At 40.7% G+C, this 25,115-nt stretch overlaps 1 protein-coding gene across 1 annotated transcript; it reads right to left on the reverse strand.

Moving 5' to 3' along the window:
• Positions 1 to 1,905: 1,905 nt before the first annotated feature.
• Positions 1,906 to 23,682, reverse strand: LOC309698227 (basement membrane-specific heparan sulfate proteoglycan core protein-like; the record flags this gene model as incomplete). Its single annotated transcript, XM_082520526.1, has 12 exons — positions 23,597 to 23,682; positions 23,224 to 23,256; positions 19,986 to 20,249; positions 18,631 to 18,912; positions 13,367 to 13,633; positions 12,264 to 12,530; positions 9,394 to 9,660; positions 8,217 to 8,480; positions 7,088 to 7,369; positions 6,136 to 6,402; positions 5,087 to 5,161; positions 1,906 to 1,943 (listed from the first exon to the last, which is right to left on the reverse strand). Exons 1-12 carry the CDS (start codon positions 23,631 to 23,633, stop codon positions 1,906 to 1,908), a joined length of 2,343 nt encoding a protein of 780 aa, XP_082376652.1. The 5' UTR covers positions 23,634 to 23,682.
• Positions 23,683 to 25,115: the final 1,433 nt, after the last annotated feature.

Raw genomic sequence — 25,115 nt, forward strand, 5'->3', positions numbered from 1 at the left:
GTTTTCCTATGTACCTTGAATGCACCTCAGCGCTGCTCTACGGTGTGCATTATATGTGCTCCATATTGTCTGCACAGAGAAAGGTACATCTCTCTGTTTATTGCACTGTATTTAATGGGTAAAAGAGCTCCATGAAACTTTGTTTTGAGCAGTGATTTTGTTTTGTAGATGCACAAAGCTGTTGTGGAACTTTCAATCCTGTTGAGCTACAGAGTTAATGTATTGTGTGAAGAATATCCTGGTGAGTCTCGAATTATGCAAATTGAATTGTGATACACAGTCCGGTTTCAAAGTTCTAAAATCGGTCAGGATATGATGTTTTGTTGGAAATGTGATTGCAGAAGCTGTTAAGGATTTCTTAGCTGTGTTAGCCCTGTGAGAAGTATGCTAGCATACCCACATGTGCTCCCTGGGCTAATGCGCTTGCATGAGACACTTTTCATGATTCATTTGATTTGCACTAAAATGTATAACATTGTTATTGGCCAGTAAGAACTGTATAGATGTATGATATGTAAAGACACTTCGAGAAATTTGATTTTACTTTTTAAAATTTGTACAAATGGGATACAGGGAAGATTAGTCGGTAGAAATATGTGCTTTATTACAAGAGAAGTGATTGCTCCGCAGATTTGTGTGCAGGCTGTTTTCTGCAGCAGATCTTTTTGGTAGAAATCTGCTGCAAGGACCGAGCGGTGCCATCTAAGGACTAGGGATCGGTACCGGTATCGGTTCTGACATAAACAGTAGTAATCAGACCAAAAAGCAGCGCACATTTCGGTGCTTTATTTTGGTGCTTTTTATTCGTGAGATGTCATACACTTTGGACTCTAGCCAATCATTTTTCCTTTCCAAGGATAGAAGGCGGGCCCAGGTACGTATGTTCTTTTAGAACAGAGCTACAGATTAAAAATGCCCAAGGCAAAGCAGTCAAAAGTCTGGCTGTACTTCACAGCAAAAGATGCAAACTCAGCAGCCTGCAACAAGTGCTTTAAGCTGATACTGTGCAAAGGAGATAACACCGCAAAGCATAGCGTTTTTTTAAAAACCAAGAAATGCACCGTATTTGATAGCTTGCTGCAAGACCTCACACCGAGCAGCACATCTACTGCGGGTGTGGTGCCTGTTATCGGACCCGGAGCTAGCAACATCCCCCACGAACCCGAAGAGGAGAGTCCTAGCCCCTAGCCCTGCCAGTGTAGCAGAAATGATGAAGGATGATGATGGCAGCAGCAGCCGTTCTTCTCTGGGTGAGTGGCTTAGCCGTGTAGTGACGCATGACAGCCACGGGAAGCCGACGGGTAAAGAGATAGTTTTTTTTATCGGATTACGTCGTGGAAGAGAAATTGTTCAAGCCATGTTTCCGATGCAACAAAGAGGCGACAGATGGCCTGGATTGCAGCCATTCGAAGACTAAATATAACGTCGAGGAACACTTCAGCTCACATGTTAGTCTGCTCCAAGCATTTCCACAAAGGTAGGTCTTCTGTTGTAGTTATTACATAATTTATCATAACATAATTGTTGATGTAGTTTACAAATAAGTCTTATATTGATTTGAATTGACTTCGTTGCGCTACGCTGCTTTGTTCACTGTGGCTTTGCGGGCTAATGTTTGTTGTGTTTTGTAGGAAAACCAGCCTACAAAATGCTGGAATGTGTGGAGCAGGGAAATTATTTTACTGCTATTGTTAAATAATCATCATTATTACCATTGCATTAATAATATAATCTGCAGTATGATCATTGCTTTAACAATGTAACAGATAGCTTTAAGATGGCCTTAAGATGTTTATGATGATGTTAACTTTGTATTCCAGGTGCAGTTATAACTATTTTATACATATTGCATATCTGTGCTTATTTGAGTTGATGTTCAGGTTCATTAATGGTCTAAAGCTTCACCTAGTGAGAGTGTCTAGATGATCCATGCTGAGGGAAAACTAGAACATAGAAGGAATTGCAGTACATGCTTACACAACAGTTCATTTTAATATCTTTTATATGTTCATATTCTTGTATTAAGCTTTTAGTAGGGGTTCTTGATTAAAACATTTATTTAGTAGAAGACATACATATAGTCTCAGTGAGCCTCTGGTCTGGTAAAAGGTCAGAAGTGCAACAGGTGAATTGAGAAAGAGCATTTGAGGACGAGACACAGACAGTTAGTAGGTGAAGAGGTGACACAGAGAGCATGTGAGGTCGTGACACACACACACACACACATGAGTTAGATTTATTTAGAGGAGAGAGAGATTAGTCATGTCTCGGTAAAAGAGGAACCGTCCTTGTCTTCTCGGCAAGAAAGAGGAACTGAAAGGTTGACCGGAGGAATCGGCCATGAAAATAGAAGATGATCTTCTGGGTTAAAAGTCATTGTGGTGTTGATCTGATCTATGTATAAAATGTATCTGTGAGGCATGAAGGGGCGTCAGTAAATCAAACCCTGATGCTATAAAATATCTGTGTATGCTTTGATTAAGTCGAAGACTACTTGCTGTCTGCGTACAGAGTGTCTTCCCACACGTGTGTAGTCATTAAAATCATTGTTTGACCAAGAGCTTCTGGACCATGGGTGGTTTGTACTCTCCTTCCTCAATTTTGAACCTTAACAAATGCGATCCAGACTGGGCACCCTCTATCAACCTGGTCATACCGAGTTTAAACACCACAGCGAGATTTGATCGGTTAAGAGAGAGAGCGATATCAAAACAGCCACGAAACGTCCCGCATATATGTGCCCAAGGGTTGTATTGAAGCATTCAAGTGATGAATAACTGTTTTCCAGTATGTTGTGTTTTTTTTTTTTTTGCATTGTTGATTTGTTTGTCAGCGAAGCAGCTAATAAAGCATGATGGAATACAATTTTTGCATCTTTCTTGTCAGATTCTATAATAGAATGAAGCAATAATGCCAGTTATAAATAAAGACAATAAATTGAATGAATTACGAAACACTCGTTTTTTTTCTATTAGATCCGAAAATGTTGTGTAATACTACAACCTGAAACGACAAATAGTTTGCGTTTGCCTGTACAGGAGATAGAGGAAAATAATTTAACAACAGCTGTGAAATGGAATAGTCCAAATCACCAAAGTAAACTGGACCTGGGCTTGTTGCAGGGATCTGAAGTTAATAAACATCTTGTGAGTGTATGCACTAAAACTTAGGACCATATAATAATAAAATGTGCGTGATGAAAGTTGGGCAGCACGCTAACGTCCTTACTTCACTCTGTATGCTCGTATGGGTCTGACCCTTTTACTCCTTTGATATTTTCCTCGTCCTTTTTTTTTTTGCCTTTTCGTCAAGTCTGTCTTTGTACGGACCTGCCGTGTTGTCTGTCATTTTGTACATAACTGTTTTTGGGGCAAATAAAATGCAAGTAGGGATTAAAACCGCAGAATTAACGATTACCGGTGCTGGAAATACTAGTGCTTGATGCAGTGTTTTAATTTTGTTGCCATGGGTACCCACAAAGCTGTCATGGTCCCTGTGCCTGCCCAGCCGGCCTCACAAGGCTACACTTGTGTTTTTGCTTTTTCTCTCTCTCCCCTACCTCTCTGCCTGGGCGGAGCTCACAGCTGGCTCCCGCCCTTGGCTCACACAGCTGTTGGCGATCAGCTGATTACCCATCTACTATTTGAGGCTGGGTCACAGATCCTCTCATCGCTGGATGATTGAGCTACTGGCGTTAGTCTTTCTTTTGGTCTTATACCTTTACGCCCTACCTTCGTGATTTGTGAGTGATTTCTCCCTTTCCTGTTCCAGTTTATCTTCCCGGACCTGTGACCTCCCCGCGGTACGGACGTGTGTGAGTCGGATGTGAGGACGTGAGCGAGCGTGAGAGAGAGAGAGCCTTCCCCTAATCCCCTGGAACCCTGGACTTTTCCCGTCACTGTATATAGTATTGCACTGGTGTGTAAATAAATCGTGTTCTGAGACGTCAACCTGCTCTGCGCTTCAGTCCCTGCTTTCAATTTGTGACAAAAGCAATGCGTGAAAGTCACGTGGTCTGTCAATCTCTATAAAATGAGGCCATATTGATGTCTGCAGTTCAGAGTTCATTAAGTGAAAAAGATGCAGTGTGTGTTTCTGATGAGAGCAGACTCTTTAACTAAAACCTCTAAGATTAATTTAAAAGAGGTAACATGTTAATATGTTGGTGCAACAGGTAAAAAATAAAAATAAGACAAATGCAGAAGAGAAAATATTGGATGTTACTGTTGTTCTTAGTGGATGTGGTGGAGCAGCTGAAACAGGTTCAGCATTTGTTCTGCACTTCATGTATTAGAGCTGCACAGCAGAGAGGCTACTCTGATATGTTTTGTTCTCTTCACTGTGAATAAAAAGCTGCTTTTTACAGTTTTTTGTTATCAGAATATCCATCCATCCATCCATCCGTTCGCTTCCGCTTATCCTTTTCAGGGTCGCGGGGGGCGCTGGAGCCTATCCCAGCTGTCATAGGGCGAAAGGCAGGGTACACCCTGGACAGGTCGCCAGTCTGTCGCAGGGCCAACACAGAGGGACAGACAACCATTTGCACTCACATTCATTTGCACATTCACACCTAGTGACAATTTGGATTATCCAATTAACCTATCCCCTCAAGCTGCATGTCTTTGGACGGTGGGAGGAAGCCGGAGTACCCAGAGAGAACCCACGCAAACACGGGGAGAACATGCAAACTCCACACAGAAAGACCCCGGCCTGATGTTGGAATTGAACTCAGGACCTTCTTGCTGTGCGGCAACAGTGCTAACCACTGTGCCACCGTGCTGCTGTTATCAGAATAAAAGAAAAATATTTTACTTAACAGCACAAAAGAAACCGCTACAAAGCTGCAAAACAAGTGATTTCACTTATTTTGATGGCAGATGATGTGGATGAAACTTACTTAATACAGTCAGTCTGATGATATCACTCCACTCTGTTAACAAATAGTCCCTTCTGCCCCGGCAGCTGTATCCTTCACCATCAGATTCAGTAACTGTGATTCTGTATTCACTGGACGTTTCAGGTATGTTTTTCTGGCTTTGTCTCCATTCATACATCCACTGAGCTCCTTCACCTCCCCGAATCTCACATCTGACAGTGACTGTCTCACCGCTGTATATCTGAGTCCAGGATGACTGCAGGGTCACAGTGGGCTTACTGGGAGCTGTTCACATAAGAATGATCCAGTTATGAGAAGAGAAACATAAAAACTATTCTCTTTTTATAACATAAGAGGAGAGTGACTGCAGAACAGCTGATTCACAGACAAACTTTGAAACTTTAAAACAAAGTCACATCATAACAATTTCAAACTGTAACACAACATTTTTTACAAAGTCTGCAATATTTACTTTGCACAGTTATCATCTTTTGTTCAGATTCCAAAAAAATTACAGATTATTTTTCATGAGTTGACAGCAGATTAAGAAGACTGGAAGAAATTATCATGTGAGAAACGTTTTCTAAAAGTTCTGATGAGGTCATCATGTGAAACTGGTGCAGTTGCTGATTTGGGACATTGGAGTGTGTCACACTTGTAGTTATTGTATAACAAACAGGTTTCAAGTGGTTCTGACAGATTTTCCATGAACTGAACCTTAAATCACTGATCCACTAATGCATCTGTTCTACACTGGAGGTTCTTCTAGCTGTGGTATCATTAAAGATATTATGACACTCATGAACACCTTTATTTTTCATTAATTAAAATAACTGAATGCCATTAACAATAATTACATGAAAGAATCTAAGTGGAACCTGTAATGTAGCAGAACAGTCTCTAATAAAATGAGGTTATATTGTAGTCAAACCTGAAACGTCGAGGAATTAATGTAAAAATGCTAAAAACAAAGGAAGTAACTGATCTGCAGTGATAAACTCCACATGTGCAGCCATGAGGTCAAGATGGGAGAGATTGGGATTATTACATTTGGACTGATTTTTTTTCATCAAACTAACAAAATCTTTTTCAGAGTGATTATTAAATATCTTTATAATGACACTAAAAGATATTTTAAACTGCTTTTTATCCGAAACAACAAAATAAACCTACAGTGCTGTTGAAAGATAAAGTGTTTGGTTGAGTTGATGAAACATTGTGCAGTATAAATTAAAATATGTGAAATATGTCCAACTTACTTATTACTCTCAATGGGGTGCTATTACTCCACTCTGTCCAGGAAGAGCTTCTTGTGGACCGGCAGCTGTATCCTCCACCATCAGACGCATTAACACTGTTGATTCTGTATTCATTGGACGTTTCATGTATGTTTACCTGGCCTTGTCTCCATTCATACGTCCACTGAGCTCCTTCACCTCCCTGAATCTCACATCTGACAGTGACTGTGGTACCGCTGTATATCTGAGTCCAGGACGGCTGCAGGGTCACAGTGGGCTTAGGAGGAGCTGTTCAAATAAAAAATATAACATCATCAGACTTATAGAAATATGAAATGATCATTAAAGCTGTCTTGGTTTTATTGCTCTTGTTCGTGGTAATCACATTTTTTTTTCATCGCAGTGTCAATTTGACTGAAAATCACCATTAAAAATGTTAATAAAAACAAACAGATTAAACCTGGTAATTTGCTGATATTTAGACTCTACCAGCAAAGTGACTGAAAACAACCAGGTGTGCACAAAACTAAACTGTGAGACTGAACATCAACACATAAACACACAATATCATGTAAACAACTTCAGTTTCTCAGATTTTACATTGTATAAACAATTTTTATAGTCAAATATTGACCGAAACTAGACTGGAAAAAAATTACATTCTTATTTTGCCCCAAATTCATTATGTTTAATTTGGCAAATTAAAGATAAATAAAGTAAAAAACAAAACTGCTGCTATGAGTAAACATACCAGCAGTTAGAGAAAGGCTAACGTAGCAGAGCAGTCTCTCCTAAAATGAGGCCAAATTGTAGTCAAATCGAAACTTGCTAAATGCTAAAAGAAAAGAACTGCATCATGACACTGAGCTGCAGTGATGAAAACTCCACATGTGCAACAACTGAGGTGAAGAAACTGGGATCATTACATTTGTATTTCATTTTTCATCAAACCTACTGAATATGTCCAACTTACATAATACAGTTAATTTGGTGATATCACTCCACTTTGTCCAGGAGGAACTTCTTTTACCCCGGCAGCTGTATTCTCCACTGTCAGACTCAGTAGCACTGCTGATTGTGTATTCTCTGGATGTTGCAGGTGTTTTTAACTGGCCTCGTCTCCATTCATACGTCCACTGAGCTCCTTCACCTCCCTGAATCTCACATCTGACAGTGACTGTCTCACCTCTGTATATCACACCGCTGTATATCTGAGTCCCGGATGGCTGCAGGGTCACAGTGGGCTTAGGAGGAGCTGTTCAAAAAAAATATATATATCATTAGCAGACTGATATTTGGCTTGAAAATCAAAAGGTCCTTTTTTTTAAATAAATAAATTAAACCAGGTAATTTAATGATCTTTATATTTAACAATTTACGTATTTCTACATCTTCATATTTACATATTTAGACATTTATGAACATATAATCCATGAGTCATCAGTTAGCTCTTGTTTGCTAACAATGCTGTTAAACTTCCAGCAATGGATTCAAAGCTGGAGGCTGCTCTGCTCTCATAAAGTGATTATTAGTTCATAAATGGTGAAAAACAAAGTCTTCATGTAGCAACAAAGTCAAAACTACACAAAACCTTTGTAAAAACATTTATCTGAGTTCAGTTTTACAGAAAATAATCTTCATTCAGAATAAAATTAAATTCTTATTTTGCACCAAATTCAAGATGTTTAATTTGGAAAATGTAAAGATAAATAAAGTAAAAAAAATAAATAAATACTGCTATGAGTAAGCATACCAGCAGTTAGAGAAAGGCTAATGTAGCAGAGCAGTCTCTCCTAAAATGAGGCCAAATTGTAGTCAAATGGAAACTTTGAGGAATTAGAAAAAAGAAAAATGCTAAAACTAAAGATCTGCATCATGACACTGAGCTGCAGTGATCAAAACTCCACATGTGCAACAACTGAGGTGAAGAAACTGGGATCATTATTTTCATCAGATTTACTCAATATATTTTTTCTTTTGAGTGATTACTGTTTATAACTCCATTAAAACTTTGTTTACTTTTGTTGATATTTTGTTGTACTTTTGTATGAAATGTGTAAAATAAATTAACATTAAAATGTCCTGTTGTGTGATCAACTTACATGATACAGTCAGTGTGATGATATCACTCCACTCTGTTAACAAATAGTCCCTTCTGCCCCGGCAGCTGTATCCTCCACTGTCAGACTCAGTAACTGTGGTTCTGTATTCACTGGATGTTTCAGGTATGTTTGACTGGCCTCGTCTCCATTCATACGTCCACTGAGCTCCTGCACCTCCCTGAATCTCACATCTGACAGTGACTGTCTCACCGCTGTATATCTGAGTCCAGGATGGCTGCAGGGTCACAGTGGGCTTAGTGGGAACTGTTCACATAAGAAGGATCCAGTTAGGAGAAGAGAGACATGAAAACTCTGCTGTTTATAACATAAGAGGAGAGTGACTGCTAAACAAATGATTCACAGACAAACAGTTTAAACTTTAAAACAAAGTCACATCATAACAATTTCAAACTGTAACACAACATTTTTTACAAAGTGTGCAGTATTTACTTTGCACAGTTATCATCTTTTGTTCAGATTCCAAAAGTTACAGATTATTTTTCACGAGTTGACAGCAGATTAAGAAGACTGGAAGAAATTACAGTGCGAGAAACGTTTTCTAAAAGTTCTGATGAGGTCATCATGTGAAACTGGTGCAGTTGCTGATTTGGGACATTGGAGTGTGTCACACTTGTAGTTATTGTATAACAAACAGGTTCTTGTGGCTCTGACTGATTTTCCATGAACTGAACTGTACCAGTTTCACATGATGACCTCATCACAACCTTTATTTTTCATTTATTTGAAAAAAATTAATTGATTCCATGAACAACAATTACATGAAAGAATCTAAGTGGAACCTGTAATGTAGCAGAACAGTCTCTAATAAAATGAGGTTATATTGTAGCCAAACCTGAAACGTCGAGGAATTAATGTAAAAATGCTAAAAACAAAGGAAGTAACTGATCTGCAGTGATAAACTCCACATGTGCAGCCATGAGGTCAAGATGGGACAGACTGGGATTATTACGTTTTGAGTGAATTCTTCTATCAAAATAACAAAATATTTTTCAGAGCGATTATTAAATATTTAATAATGACATTAAAAAATATTTTAAACTGCTTTTGATACTAACCAACAACATAAACCTACAGTGCTGTTGAAAGATAAAGTGTTTGGTTGAGGTGATGAAACACTGCAGTATAAATCAAAATGTATGAAATATGTCCAACTTACTTATTACTCTCAATGGGGTGCTATTACTCCACTCTGTCCAGGAAGAGCTTCTTCTGCCCCGGCAGCTGTATCCTCCACCATCAGACTCATTAACACTGTTGATTGTATATACACTGGATGTTCCACGTATGTTTGACTGGCCTCGTCTCCATTCATACGTCCACTGAGCTCCTTCACTTCCCTGAATCTCACATCTGACAGTGACTGTGGTACCTCTGTATATCTGAGTCCAGGATGGCTGCAGGGTCACAGTGGGCTTAGGAGGAGCTGTTCATAAAAAATAACATCATCAGACTTATAGAAATATAAAATGATAATTGAAGCTTTCCTGGTTTTAGTGGTAATCACATTTTTTTCATCCCAGTGACAATTTGACTGAAAATCAACAAAAAAAACTTTAATAAAAACAAACAGATTAAACCTGGTAATTTGCTGATATTTAGAATCTACCAGCAGAGTGACTGAAAACAACCAGATGTGCACAAAACTAAACTGTGAGACTGAACATCAACACATAAACACACAATATCATATAAACAACTTCAGTTACTCAGATTTTACATTGCATAAATACTTTTAAAAGTCAAATATCCCACTATTTACTTATTTCTACATCTTCACATTTTCATATTTGTACATTTATGAACATATAATCCAGAGTTGTCAATTGGCTGTTATCCTTCTGAATAACCTGAGATCTTAGTTTCTAAGGAGGCTCAGATCCTTTAATGTGTGGAGCAAGATGTAGGAGATTTTCTACCAGTCTGTGGTGACAAGTGTGTCTATTTTACTGTTGTCTGCTGGGGGGCCACACTTCAGAGGCACCAGAGCTCCTCTGACTGATTCAACCACGCTGCCATAAAGAACACTTCAATACATCATTCCAACCATTTTCTATAAAGCTGTATAATAACCCTTCATAAAATCCCAAACATATTAGTTATTAATGCAATTTGCATTTCTGTCTTACACAATATGAGCCTTACTTTTACTGTTTTTAACAAACTTTATTTTATTCATTTTTTTCACTGTAAATATAAAAATTTCTGCGCTGTCTCATAGTGTAAGGCCCCACACCAGGCCCCATTGGCACTTTTATTTTATTGTGAAACTTTGTTGTTTATAGTAGACTTTACTACTTTCACTTTTTATCATGCTGCTCTAACACAACAATTTCCTTTGTGGGATCAATAAAGTATCTATCAATATTGACCTGTTGAATATGTGTCCTATGTTGTAAACTCTTAGAGCCGGAACTTTGACGTGAACGACGCGAGCCGGGAGCCGTGTTTTTTTCTTTCTCTCAGGCACTTTTTTTCCGCTTTGCTCCGCAGGCGAGCCTTGTGGTTTGCGCTGGGAAGAGGGGGGAAGGGCGGTAGTTACACTCTCAGTAGCACAGGAACAGAGCAGGAGGGAGAGACAGAGAAAGAGCCAGGGACAACAACATCACATTAGAAAGGTATAGTAATCATCCACAACTATTTTCAGTTGCAGATGATAAAGGATTTAGAAAGTTTATTCATGCAGGCCTATGTGACAGAGAATATGCATCTTCTTTTTGTTTTCATATTTTAATTTATATTTAATTGTGTTGTGGTTTGCAGTGTTTTGTGTTGTTTCATTTTAAATTTGTTTAAAAGGAAAAAAGCTGAGAATTTAAATAGTTAAAAGTTGAAATGTGAATAGTTGGTTTTTGTATTATGATTTATTTATTACATTTTATGTGGAGTGAATAAGTAAAAGTATATTTACGGTGGCCCCTACAGACAAAGCACGTACGAACTTCAAAACACGTACGAACTTCAAAACACGTACAAACTTCAAAACACGTACAAAAGACAACAGAAGGTCTCCAGGATGCTGGGCGCAGTGTTGAGCTTTTGTTACCCAGAGGCTACACAAGCCAGGAAGTACCAACGACCGGATTTGGTGTGTGGTAGTAACAGGTAAATGAATATTTTTGTTTAAATTATTTGAATATATAGGAGTGCTTGTGTATAAATACACAAACAATACACATATGCTTTCAATTGTGTAATTTAAGTGATCTAGGTAGCTCTGTTTTGGAAGTTCATTTCATTTTGGGCTGTTTCAATGTGGACGCACAACTCTGTGAAAATGACTGAAAACGCCAGTGTGGACTCGGAGCATTTTCGGACGTAGCCTAAATGTTGTTTCTTGGAACTGCAGAGGGCTACAACAAAAGAAAAGTTAAACAGGTTATGAATTTGAATCACATATAAATTATCTGAAGTTGTTTTCTTACAAGAAATTCGACCTTTTGAATGTCTGAGTGCCGGCATGTGACGGCCGTACTGAATACCATTTGGAGTTGTTCCACTGACATTTCAGCGAAATGGATTAGCCACATCATTTTTACACTTTGATTTGTGAGGTATCTTTGAATTCAGCCTGCTGTAAGTTCATAATTTTCATCTCCATCAAACAAAGAGATGTCCTTTTGTTCCTAACATAAGCTTACTTAACTGTGATCTTAAGTTTTTCTGTAAACCTTTAGCAACACGTTTGTAAATAACTTTGTCTCAAATGATTAATAAAGCTCAGAAAGAGTTCATCATAAGCAGGTAAGGTTTTCATCATGTGAGATGTCGGATTCAGCAATTTTGTTTTTCGATGCCAAAAAGCATTTCTGGGGCAACACTGCTCAGGAGGAGCTGTTTAAGTGCACTGTGTGTATGTTCCCCCGTGTGTCTGTGTGGGTCTAAAGGCTTCCTCCTGCAGTCCAAAGACGTGCAGTTCAGTTTTACAGAAATTAATGTGTGAAAGATTGAAAGACAAAGTATTTTGTTGTGTTTTTGATGAGACTTTGTGCAATATAAATAAAAAAGGGTGAAATATGTCCAACTTACATGATACAGTTAATTTGGTGATATCACTCCACTCTGTCCAGGAGGAACCTCTTTTACCCCGGCAGCTGTATCGTCCACTGTCAGACTTAGTAGCACTGCTGATTCTGTATTCACTGGATGTTGGAGGATGGTCCAGGTTGTTTCGTCTCCATTCATACGTCCACTGAGCTCCTTCACCTCCTTGAATCTCACATCTGACAGTGACTGTCTCACCGCTGTATATCTGAGTCCAGGAGGATTGCAGGAACACAGCAGGCTTAGGAGGAGCTGTTCAAATAAAAAAATATATATCATTAGAACAATGATAAATTGACTTCAAAATCAATAATCAAAAAGTTACTTTTTAATAAATAAATTAAACCAGGTAATTTACTGATCTTTATATTCAACAATTTATGTATTTCTACATCTTCATATTTACATATTTAGACATTTATGAACATATAATCCATGAGCAGTCAGTTAGCTCTTGCTGTTAAACCTCTAGTGATGGATTCAAAGCTGGAAAATGCTCTGCTCTCATGAAGTGATTATTGTTTCATAAATGGTGAAATACAAAGTTTTCATGTAGCAACAAAGTCAAAACTACACAAAACCTTTGTAAAAACATTTATCTGAGTTCAGTTTTACAGAAAATAATCTTCATTCAGAGTAAAATTAATTTCTTATTTTGCCCAAAACTCGTGATGTTTAATTTGGAAAGTGTAAAGATAAATAAAGTAAAAAAAAAAACACTGCTGCTATGAGTAAACATACGAGCAGTTAGAGAAAGGCTAATGTAGCAGAGCAGTCTCTCCTAAAATGAGGCCAAATTGTAGTCAAATGGAAAGTTTGAGGAATTAGAAAAAGAAAAATGCTAAAAGAAAAGATCTGCATCATGACACTGAGCTGCAGTGATCAAAACTCAGCATGTGCAACAACTGAGGTGAAGAAACTGGGATCATTACATCTGTTTTTCATTTTTCATCAAATTTACTGAATATATATTTTTGTGAATGATTACTGTTACATTAAAAATTAATTCACACTACTTTTGTTGTTATTTTGTATAAAATGTGTGAAATAAGTTAACATTAAAATATCCTGTCATGTGATCAACTTACATGATACAGATAATGAGATGATGTCACTCCACTGTGTGTAGAAATTTCCCCTTCTTCCTATGCAGCTGTATCCTCCACTGTCATACTTAGTAGCACCGCTGATTGTGTATTCATTGGATTTTTCACGTATGTTTGACCGGTCTCGTCTCCATTGATATGTCCACTGAGCTCCTTCACCTCCCTGAATCTCACATCTGACAGTGACTGTCTCACCGCTGTATATCTGAGTCCAGGATGACTGCAGGGTCACAGTGGGCTTAGGAGGAGCTGTTAAAAATAAATCATGAGCAGGCTTACAGAAATACAAACGCTGTCCTGCCTTTTTTGCTCTTGTTAATGGGAATAATATTTTTGCATCGTGTTGTAAATATGACTTGCAATACAAAATGTTCTGACATGTTGATTATTACTTAAAGAGATAAATACATGACTGCATTTCTGATGTCATATGAGTCTGAAATGTAGGTTTCTTCAAATTCTACTTTTTTTGTTATTTCCTTGAAATTTTCCAGCAGAGCAGCAGCTGATGGCAGCATGTGTTCAGCATGTGTTCAGCATGTGTTCAGCATGTGTTCAGTCGAGGAGATTCAGTGACAACATTTAAAGCTTTGTCCGAGTTTAGCTGGAGGACATTAGCTCACATTCAGTTTGAGCCTCAAAGTCATCAGTCATTAAGAGAACTCAACATGCCAGGGTCACATGGTCTAAGTACAGCATATCTTTGTGTCATCAGCATATGCAAAATAAGAAGATGCACCATGTGTCTCCATTACATGTCCAATACTAAGGACATATAAGGAGAGCAGGATCAGACTGACTCTATTGTGCTGAACACAACAGTAGTTTTGCCAAAATCTGTTTGTAATTTTATAGTCCAAGTCCAAATTTTTCTGAACCAGTCAATTCATACAAACTTTTAAAAAGATAATCGGGAATGTAAACATGTCACAGGAAACTGTTTACAACATCAAGAACGTGGGCTCAACAAAACTAACTTGGCTGCTCTCCATTCATACGTCCACTGAGCTCCTTCACCTCCCTGAATCTCACATCTGACAGTGACTGTCTCACCGCTGTATATCTGAGTCCAGGATGGCTGCAGGATCACAGTGGGCTTAGAAGGAGCTGGTCAAACAAAAATATATCATTAACAGATGGATAATTTCACTTGAAAATCAACAATAAATGTCACGGTCTGTATGGAGGGAGGCATGAAAGGACCCACAATGCAGACTCAAACGTAGAGGCCAGGCTGAAACTCAAAATGGGAGCTTTATTGCTGAACACTGGAAAAACTAAACTAACCTTGGCAGTACAAAATAAACTTGGTAGATATGGGAAACACAACACACAGACATATATGAGGGAGGACGCAACGCTGAACACATCAGGAAGACTGAGGACTTAAATACACACACGAGGTGATCAGGAGAAGTGGCAACACATGGACGAACAGCTGAAACATGAGCATAACGACTCAAAGGGGAAGTGCAAAACTAAACACACTAAACACAGGAACATAGGACCTTTTTCAAAATAAAACAGGAAACATAATGAAACGCAGACATGACAACGTGAACTTGACAACAAAAGACATACAGACACAAACACATAAGGACAAGGGAGACTTAACGCAGGGGTTGAAAACACAAGGGGAAACTAATAACCAAATGAACTTAGAAAACCCTCTGAACACTGGGTCAAAAGACCCAGGATCGTGACAATTAAAAAAAAAATTATTAAATGAATTAAATCACTCCTCCTTGAATCGCTACCTTATCGTGGTGGAGGGGTTTGTGTGTCCCAGGGATCCCGGGGGCTATGTTGTCTGGGGGCTTTTGCCCCCTGGTAGGGTCTCCCATGGCAAATTGGTCCTGGGTGAGGGACCAGACAAAAAGCGATTCAGAAGACCCTTATGAAAAGGACATCGAGGGAACAGTTTACCCTGCCCGGGATAGGGTTACCGGGGCCCCGCCCTGGAGCCAGGCCTGGGGAGGGTGCTCGAGGGCGAGCGCCTGGTGGCCGGGCCTTAGTCCATGGGGCCCGGCCGGGCACAGCCCGAAGAGGAGACATGGGCCCATCCTCCCGCAGGCCCACCACCCGCAGGAGGCGCCATAGGGGTCGGGTGCATTGTGTGTCGGGTGGCGGCCAGGAGCGGAGGCCCTGGCGGACTGACCCCCGGCTGCCAACACTGGCAATAGGGACATGGAATGTCACCTCTCTGGTGGGGAAGGAGCCTGAGTTAGTGCGTGAGGTTGAGAGGTACCGGCTAGATATAGTTGGGCTCACCTCTACGCATGGCTTGGGCTCTGGAACTAGTCTCCTGGAGAGGGGCTGGACTCTGTCTCAGTCTGGAGTTGCCCCTGGTGAGAGGCGGCGGGCTGGGGTGGGTATTCTAATATCCCCTCGGCTTGCTGCCGGTACGTTGGGGTTTTTCCCGGTGGACGAGAGGGTTTGTTCCCTGCGCCTTAGGGTCGGGGAACGGGTCCTGACTGTCATCTGCGCTTATGCGCCGAGTGGCAGTTCAGAGTACCCAGCCTTCTTAGAGTCCCTGGGGGGGGGGGGGGGGGGGGGGTGCTGGAAGGTGCTCCACCTGGAGACTCTGTTGTCCTGCTGGGAGACTTCAATGCTCACGTGGGTAACGACAGCAAGACCTGGAGGGGCGTGATTGGGAGGAACGGCCTCCCTGATCTGAACCCGAGCGGTGCTTTGTTATTGGACTTCTGTGCTAATCACAGTTTGTCCATAACGAACACCCTGTTCGAACATAAGAGTGTCCATAAGTGCACGTGGCACCAGGACGCTCTAGGCCGTAGGTCGATGATCGATTTTGTAATCGTATCACCAGACCTGCGACCATATGTTCTGGACACTCAGGTAAAGAGAGGGGCTGAGCTGTCAACTGATCACCACCTGGTGGTGAGTTGGATCAGGTGGCGGGGGAGGACACTGGACAGACCTGGTACACCTAAACGCGTAGTGAGGGTGTGCTGGGAACGTCTAGCAGAGGCCCCAGTCCGCGAGATCTTCAACGCACACCTCCGGTAGAGCTTCAACAGCATTCCGAGGGAGACTGGGGACATTGAGTCCGAATGGACCATGTTCAGCGTCTCCATTGCCGAAGCTGCTGCATTGAGCTGCGGCCGCAGGGTGGTTGGTGCCTGCCGTGGTGGTAATCCCCGAACCAAATGGTGGACACCAGAGGTGAAGGGAGCCACCAGGCTGAAGAAGGAGTCCTATCTGGCTTGGTTAGCCTGTGGGACTCCGGAGGCAGCTGACAGGTATCGACAGGCCAAGCGGAATGCGGCTCGGGCAGTGGCTGAAGCAAAAACTCGGGTGTGGGAGGAGTTCGGAGAGGCCATGGAAAAAGACTTTCGGACTGCCTGTCGAAAATTGTCGGGCGGTGGAAGGAATACTTCGAGGACCTCCTTAATCCCACTGACACGTCTTCCGAGGAGGAAGCAGAGTCTGGGGATGAGGGGAATGACCCGCCAATTTCCGGGGGCGAGGTCACTGAGGCAGTTAAACAACTCCTTGGTGGCAGAGCCCCTGGTGTTGACGAGGTCCGCCCCGAGTTCCTGAAGGCTCTGGACGTTGTAGGGCTGTCCTGGTTGACACGCCTTTGCAATGTTGCGTGGAGATCAGGGGCAGTACCTGTGGACTGGCAGACCGGGGTGGTGGTCCCCATCTTTAAGAAGGGGGACCGGAGGGTGTGTTCCAACTACAGGGGGATCACACTCCTCAGCCTCCCTGGGAAAGTCTATGCCAGGGTGCTGGAAAGGAGAGTTCGCCCGCTAGTCGAACCTCGGATACAGGAGGAACAATGCGGTTTTCGTCCTGGTCGCGGAACACTGGACCAGCTCTTTATCCTCTCGAGGGTACTTGAGGGCGCATGGGAGTTTGCCCAACCAGTCTACATGTGTTTTGTGGACTTGGAGAAGGCATTCGACCGTGTCCCTCGGGGTGTGCTGTGGGAGGTGCTGCGGGAGTATGGGGTGTCTGGCCCATTGCTACGGGCCATTCGATCCCTATACAACCGTTGCAGGAGCTTGGTTCGCATTGCCGGCAATAAGTCGGACTCGTTCCTGGTGGGTGATGGGCTCCGCCAGGGCTGCCCTTTGTCTCCGGTTCTGTTTATAATTTTTATGGACAGGATTTCTAGGCGCAGCCAAGTGGCGGAGGGCTTTCGCTTTGGTGGCCTCAGAATCTCATCTCTGATTTTTGCGGATGATGTGGTTCTGTTGGCTTCATCAGGTGAGGGCCTCCAGCTCGCACTGGAACGGTTCGCAGCCGAGTGTGAAGCAGCGGGAATGAGGATCAGCACCTCCAAATCTGAGGCCATGGTTCTCAGCCGGAAAAGGGTGGAGTGCCCTCTCCGGGTCGGGGATGAGTTCCTGCCCCAAGTGGAGGAGTTCAAGTATCTCGGGGTCTTGTTCGCGAGTGATGGGAGAAGGGAGCCGGAGATTGACAGACGGATTGGGGCTGCAGCTGCTGTAATGCGGACGCTGCACCGGTTCGTCGTGGTGAAGAGGGAGCTGAGTGTAAAAGCGAAGCTCTCAATTTACCGGTCGATCTACGTCCCTACCCTCACCTATGGCCACGAGCTGTGGGTAGTGACCGAAAGAACGAGATCGTGGATACAAGCGGCGGAAATGAGCTTCCTCCGAAGGGTGGCTGGCCTCTCCCTTAGAGATAGGGTGAGAAGTTCGGCCATCCGGGAGGGGCTCAGAGTAGAGCCGCTGCTGCTCCACATCGAAAGGAGTCAGCTGAGGTGGTTCGGGCATCTGACAAGGATGCCCCCTGGGCGCCTCCTGGGTGAGGTGTTCCAGGCATGTCCCACCGGGAGGAGGCCCCGGGGAAGACCCAGGACACGCTGGAGAGATTATATCTCTCGGCTGGCCTGGGAACGCCTTGGTATTCCCCCGGATAAGCTGGAGGAGGTGGCTGGGGAGAGGGAGGTCTGGGCCTCTTTGCTTAGGCTGCTGCCCCCGCGACCCAGCCTCGGATAAGCGGTTGAAGATGGATGGATGGATGGATGAATTAAATCAGGTAATTTACTATATGTTTTTATCTCCAGATGTTTCACTGTGAGTGATTGCTGTGTATTATTATAATTACATTAAAAGCTGTTGTACATCAGATTTAATATTTAGATATTCAAATAAAAACCAAAAGCTTGAGGTTTGTTGAAAGACAAAGTATTTTGTTGTGTTCTTTGATGAAACATTGTGCAAAATAAATTTAAATGAGTGAATCCCACTTACATAATACAGTCAATGTGATGTTGTCACTCCACTCCGTCCAGGACGAGTCTCTTTTGCCCCGGCAGCTGTATCTTCCACCATCAGACTCAGTAGCTCTGCTGATTGTGTATTCTCTGGATGTTGGAGGTGTGTTTAACTTGGCTGCTCTCCATTCATACGTCCAATGAGCTCCTTCACCTCCATGAATCTCACATCTGACAGTGACTGTCTCACGGCTGTATATCACACCGCTGTATATCTGAGTCCCGGATGGCTGCAGGGTCACAGTAGGCTCAGGAGGAGCTGTTTAAATAAAAAATATACGATTAGGAGATTGACTTGTGAGTTTGACTTGAAAATCAATAGCAGAATTATACAAATATCAAATCATCATTAAAGCTGTCCTGGGTTTTTGTTTTTGCTCTTGTTAATGGTAGTCATAATTTTGCATTCTGGTGACAATTTCCCTTGAAAATCAACTTTCAGGAGGTTTGTTTAAAAAAACACACACAGGTAATTTGATGATATTTAGAATCTACCAGAGTGAATGAAAACAAACATACAAATAATCCTGAAATGAGGGAAACTGAGTTTTCTGTTCCACAAAGAGAGTTAACTGTTGGTGTTCTCTCTTTGTGTAGACAGCTCTCTGTGTTTTGCTCTTAAAGTTGTGTTTATAAATCTGTGGAGTTATCAAAACATTGGTTCCATATAGAAAAGTTGTTTCTGTGGCTGGTTGTGATTTCATGTCAGGGCTCAGCCCATTACAGAGGACAAAACAGTAATATAGTTGAGTTCTGTACGGTCTGCAGTTATTCAACTGATTTTTTCCAAAGCCAGTAAAGAGACTGTTTCAGTCATCTGTGTGTGAAGAAATAAAAACATGTAAACGAGTGTCTGTGTCTTTAAATGATCACATGTCTTTATCTTATCACGAAATAAATTATTTTGTGATAAGATAAACAAATTGCTTCATTTGTTTTCTATTTTCTATTTTTTTGAATTCTATTTTGTTGTTATTGTCTTGAAACTTTCCAGCAGAGAAGAAGCTGATGGCAGCAAATGTTCAGCCGAGGAGAGAGTTTAGCTGCAGGATGTCAGCTCTCATTCAATTTTGAAATAGTGGTGAAAACTGTGTGTTTGCAGCTACAGACATGAAGAAACTGGGACAATTACATTTGCATTTATTTTTTTCATGTAAGAAACAATTTGTTTTCTCGTTTTTACCCTGAGTGATTACTTAATATTAACATAATAACATTAAAAGCTGTTGTGCATGACTTTAGATATCAAACTAAAAAAAGAAACGCACAGTACTGTGGAAATTATTTTGCAATCTTTTTGGAATTAAAATGAGAGAAATGTGTCCAACTTACCTATTACTCTCAATGTGATGACATCACTCGACTCTGTCCAGGAGGAGTTTCTTCCACCTAAGCAGCTGTATCCTCCACTGTCAGACTCAGTAACTGTAATTTTGTGTTCATTAGATGTTGGAGGTGTGTTTAACTTGTCTGGACTCCATTCATACGTCCACTGAGCTGCTTCACCTCCATGAATCTCACATCTGACAGTGACTGTCTCACCGCTGTATATCTGAGGCCAGAATGGCTCCACAGTCACAGTGGGCTTACTGGGAACTGGTCACATAACAATGATCCAGTTAGGAAAAGAGAAACATAAAAATTCACGACATTAGAGTAGAGTCACAACAAAACAGCCAGCAGTTGTTAAAGTACAAATAACTTAAGTTTTTAAATTAGTGTCCAATCATTAAAACATAATGATTAGTGCATAAAATGTTCACTGGATAGATTTTTGCACAGATTTATGCTAATACACAGTCAGTACATGAAGCTCGTTTTGATACAAGGCCTTGGGAAATAGAGACGCTGATGGTGTCACAGCACCCTCTGGTAGAAACAAAATAAAATAAAATAATAAAATAATATAACATAAACAGAATTATAGAAATCTAAAATCATTATAAATATCTGTCCTGGTTTTATTGCTATTGTTAATGGGAATCATAATTTTGTATTCTAGTGACAATTTGACTTGAAAAACAAGTTTTGTTTTCATTGAGGACGCACTGAGCCTAATAATTATTAATTTGACATATTTAGTTTTCTAAGTACTGGTTTGAACAGTGATTCACTCCATAATTCGGAGAAGGCCATTTTAAACTTGGAAAAAATATCTAAACTCATCAGTTTCCTGAATGACGAATGATTCGCTTTTAATTTGTGTTTCTTCTCCTTCCTCTGCAGGTGTAGACGTCTCTATCAGATATAGAGATTGCACTTAGAGCTCAAAGAGATGATCTCATTGTCAGATGGGTTTTTTCTGAAATCAGATTCTGTCTGCACAGTCCATCAGAGGTCAGAGTTACACTGCCCCCTGCTGGTGTGGTGTCAGCTTTCAGAGTGGCCTTGATTTTAAGTTTTGTAAGTTAGAAAAATATGAGGTTGTTATTGTGATCCTTTTAGTGGAAGAAGAAGAAACCCACAACATCTGCCACACAGATGTTCCAGCTGCAGTTTTCTTTCCTACTGCAAATGTGAGCAGTGATGGCAATAACGGCATTATAAGTAACGACGTAACAGACAGACGGTTGAAGCTGTCTTCAGCTTACGGCATCTTATATCAGTTGCACGCAAGTAGCTGTCTACGTAAGCAGCTGCGCTCTCCCATAGACAGCAATCACTTTTTGCCACAACACCTGAAGCTCAGGTGGCAAAACAATTGCATGAGTGCTGCTGTTTGACTGCGGAAGAATAAAGTAGTCGTGGTAAGCCAATCACATGACCACTTCAAGATGCCAAAGCAAGAAGGTGATATAAACCAGTTTTTAAATTGTGTTGATAGGCCACGTAAAACCAGAGTCATGATAAACAATATATATGCTGTGTTTTTTTCCTGAATACTTTCGTCACATTTACTGTCTAAGGACAGCGCTAGCAAGCACTCTGTGCTTATGAGCAAAAAATAAACAAAACAAAAAAACAGCCCGTTCCTGTTGGTGGGAAAATGTACAATGTCGACCAATGACAAATTGATATGGCAATATGACATGTGATTGTTTAGGAAGAGGGGGAAGTTTTAGGAGTGACAGAGAGAGAAAGAGAAAGAAAGAGAAAGAGCAGAAAAAAGGGAGAGAGAGAGAGAGTTATAAGATGTGAGAGATTTGTGACGTTTAGCGTGTTTGGAGCATGTAGATAGTGTTGTCTTGTGTAGTTAGTGTGTAGTGTTGTGGATAGTTTTGTATTGTGTGTGAGAACAATAAGGCGACTGCTGTCTCCAGGTAGAAAACAGGAGTGATACACCTGCTGCTGTCAGACCTGCAGGTATCAGGCTGTGATGTTCTCCTTTATAGTGGACAGAAGTTATTTTTTTGGAGTGGCACAAATAATTTGTGGCATCTTATTGAATGCAGAACAGCTGATTGTTTTGTAAATAGTTTGAAATGTCTGGGAGCAGGTGAGCCTGGTTTCTATTGACATAACCACCACCAGCAGAATAACGTCACTTAAATGAGTGAGTAATACGCCACCTGGTGGTTTGTTCTAAGCGTGAGAAAAAGCCTGAGCCTGTAAGCCTGAGCGCAGGGTTTATGAACCCTCTACTTATAGAAAACTCTCCAAATTCACTTGTGGATCTGTCACAGCAGAAGTGCAATCTTGTGAATCATAACTGTGATCTGTTAGCATTAACTAATAAACACGCATGAAAAGGAAATCAGTCAGTTTCAAGGAAACAAACTCTAGTAAATGTAAAGCATAGCAGCTGAGTGAAACATCTGCTCACATGGTTGCACTCTTGATATGATCTTTTAATATTTTAACCAATAAATGCAGTGGAGTGTGAGCTGTATCATATACAATATTTTGTCCCTCAGGTTATTCCTGAAATATAGTTTGTTTCAAGTTTGTTATATGACGGGTCACATTTATTCATCTCGTAAGTAAATGATTCTGCAGTATTGCTCAGCAAATACACTTCTTCCTGGTCTGTTAATGTGAAAGTCCGCCATCTAGTGGTTAAATAGCGGAAGTGCCGAGTAATCATGGCTAGAGCTCCGTGTCTGTGATAGTTCTCCATCTGCTGCTCTTGAGATGGGATAAAGTGTAAGTTTGGGCAGATGATGGATTGTTTCTACATATTAGTGCTCTGTGGGTCTGTGAAGTTTACATTACTACTGTAAGCTAACTGTTAGTGCTTTGTTTTGCCTGTTAGCATAAAACATGTCAGCATGTGGTATTTGTATTTACGTCACTTGACAGGCTTTGTCCATTTATTGTTAATGTTATGATCTTGCATTGGTCATGTGACATGTGTGCATCTACACTGAGATTAAATGTACCTGCTCTGCTTTGTTGTTACAGTTTTACAGACTGAAAGTGGTACAAATGGTACATCAGTAAAAGCTCTGAAGAACGCCACAGTCTCCACATGGAGCGCTTACTGAAGCCATTTATGTTTAACTGCACAGGCTGAATAGAAGCATTGAGCCTGTGCAGAAGATAACATGTAAACACAGGGAGGATATTATTGAGCACATTATAGGAGATAACAGCTACATATATGAACAGGAAGAAAATAATCATTTCTTACCTTCAGCATTTCCACAGATGACAGTACTGAGCACTAAAATAATGAATAAAACCTCATCAGACATTATACAACTGATAAGATCAAAAACAATATAAAGTAAGACTTTCTTAAAGATGAACAGTAATAACCAGTAATCTGTTTGACAATAAAATAAAATAATCATAAAAATCCAAACTGTTGTAACACAGTGTGTAACTATAAGTGATGCAAAAAGCAGCAGTGTATCAAACATTTAAACACTATAAGAATCACAAGTCTGCTTTGTTCCAGCTCTCAGGTAAACAGGTTAAAGCAGTGACTCACTGTAATTCTCACAGATCAGAAACATTTTCATTAATCGCTGTCGTTCAAACAATGTCAGACGTGTACTTACAGAAAAAGCCCATCATGCAGAGCAAAGAGTGCCCCATCGTCACATCCAGCCTGCTGCACTCTGATCCTCAGATAATCAAGCAGTTTTAGTTTGCAGAAAAAGGAGAAGTTGTGTTTAATATAGATACAACAAGAGTTTTTCTACAGGCTCTTATTCTGATTGGTCTCTCTGTGCTTCCTGCCGTTACACACAAAACTCAAACAGCTCCTGTAGCTTTGACCGCAGCAGTTGGTTGGCATGTTTATATTTCCTGTCCACTGCAAACATAGAAGCTTGTTTCTTTTGTTGTGTTGTTTCCTTTCTCTATAATATATAAAGCTGTTCTGTTGCTTCATGTCAGGATATTTCTTTTGCCCATTTGGGGGTTTTTATGCTGCAATATCCACTAATATTTGTCTCCTGGCAGGTTTCTGCAGACTGGGAGTCACTGAGAGTGAATATACCAAAACAGCTTTTCTACTTTGGTGCCTGTATTTTCACTAAAGCCTTTTTAACCCTTGTGTGGTGTTCGTATTTTTGTTACTCAGCCAGTGTTCATGGGTCTGGTGGACCCGCTAGAGTTTTGGCTTTCCAAATTAACACTATCAAACAATTTTATGTTAAATTACTCAACAGATGTTTACTTCATCCCAATTACAAGACATATGAACAGCAAACATGGTTAATTTTTTCCCTTTACCTTTGATAGATCACATTTATGAATTAATGTGCTTCTCGTTTTTCTTTTATATAAAATGTTATAAATAAATCAGTTATAATCAAGTGGAGTGAGTGGAAAGACACAACACATTTACACGTGAAAAAATAATTAATTGTTTAATTTTTCTTTTGAAAAAAACTGAACACGGGTCTCACAGACCCGAACACCATACAAGGGTTAAATCATTTTTCTCCTTTTAATTGTTTAACTGCTGAATTAAAATTAAATTCTTACTTTAGGCTGCATTAAAATATGTTTATTTTATTCGACTCTTAGCTGAAACATCATCATGCAGTCATATAGTGAAAAGGCTCCTTTGACCTCAGACCTGTCAAAGTTTCCACCTTGTGGTTAAATTCTGGTTTTAAGTTTGGTGGAGACCCAAACACAGGAAATGACTCAGTGTGTGGCTGAAGTGAGATTAAAGACTTTTATGTTTCACCAACTAAAGAACAATTAAATTCATAGATAAATTCAAAGTTATATTTATTATCTGTTGTCATTTCAAAGTAAAGCAGGAACTCATTTATTCTGCAGACTGTTCTTTGTCTTGCTTTGACATGTATGTGCAGATGCACACTGACCTCAGCCTCTGACTACATGTAAACATAATAAAATAAAACAAACTGATGTGAAACAATGATTGAAACACTGTGATAATGATGTTTGTGTTGAACACCACATGTTACCAACCAAGATCATGTGATTGTGTTCAGAGTCAGTTCAAAAAGCAGACCCATATCCAGAGCAGGACTCAGAGTACCAAACAAAGGTGACCTTTATTATGAAGCTGATAGTTTCAGGCCTCGATGGTAACAA

The sequence above is a fragment of the Aulonocara stuartgranti genome, assembly GCF_965226115.1.
Source record: "Aulonocara stuartgranti genome assembly, chromosome: 3".
Taxonomy (NCBI): Eukaryota; Metazoa; Chordata; class Actinopteri; order Cichliformes; family Cichlidae; genus Aulonocara; species Aulonocara stuartgranti.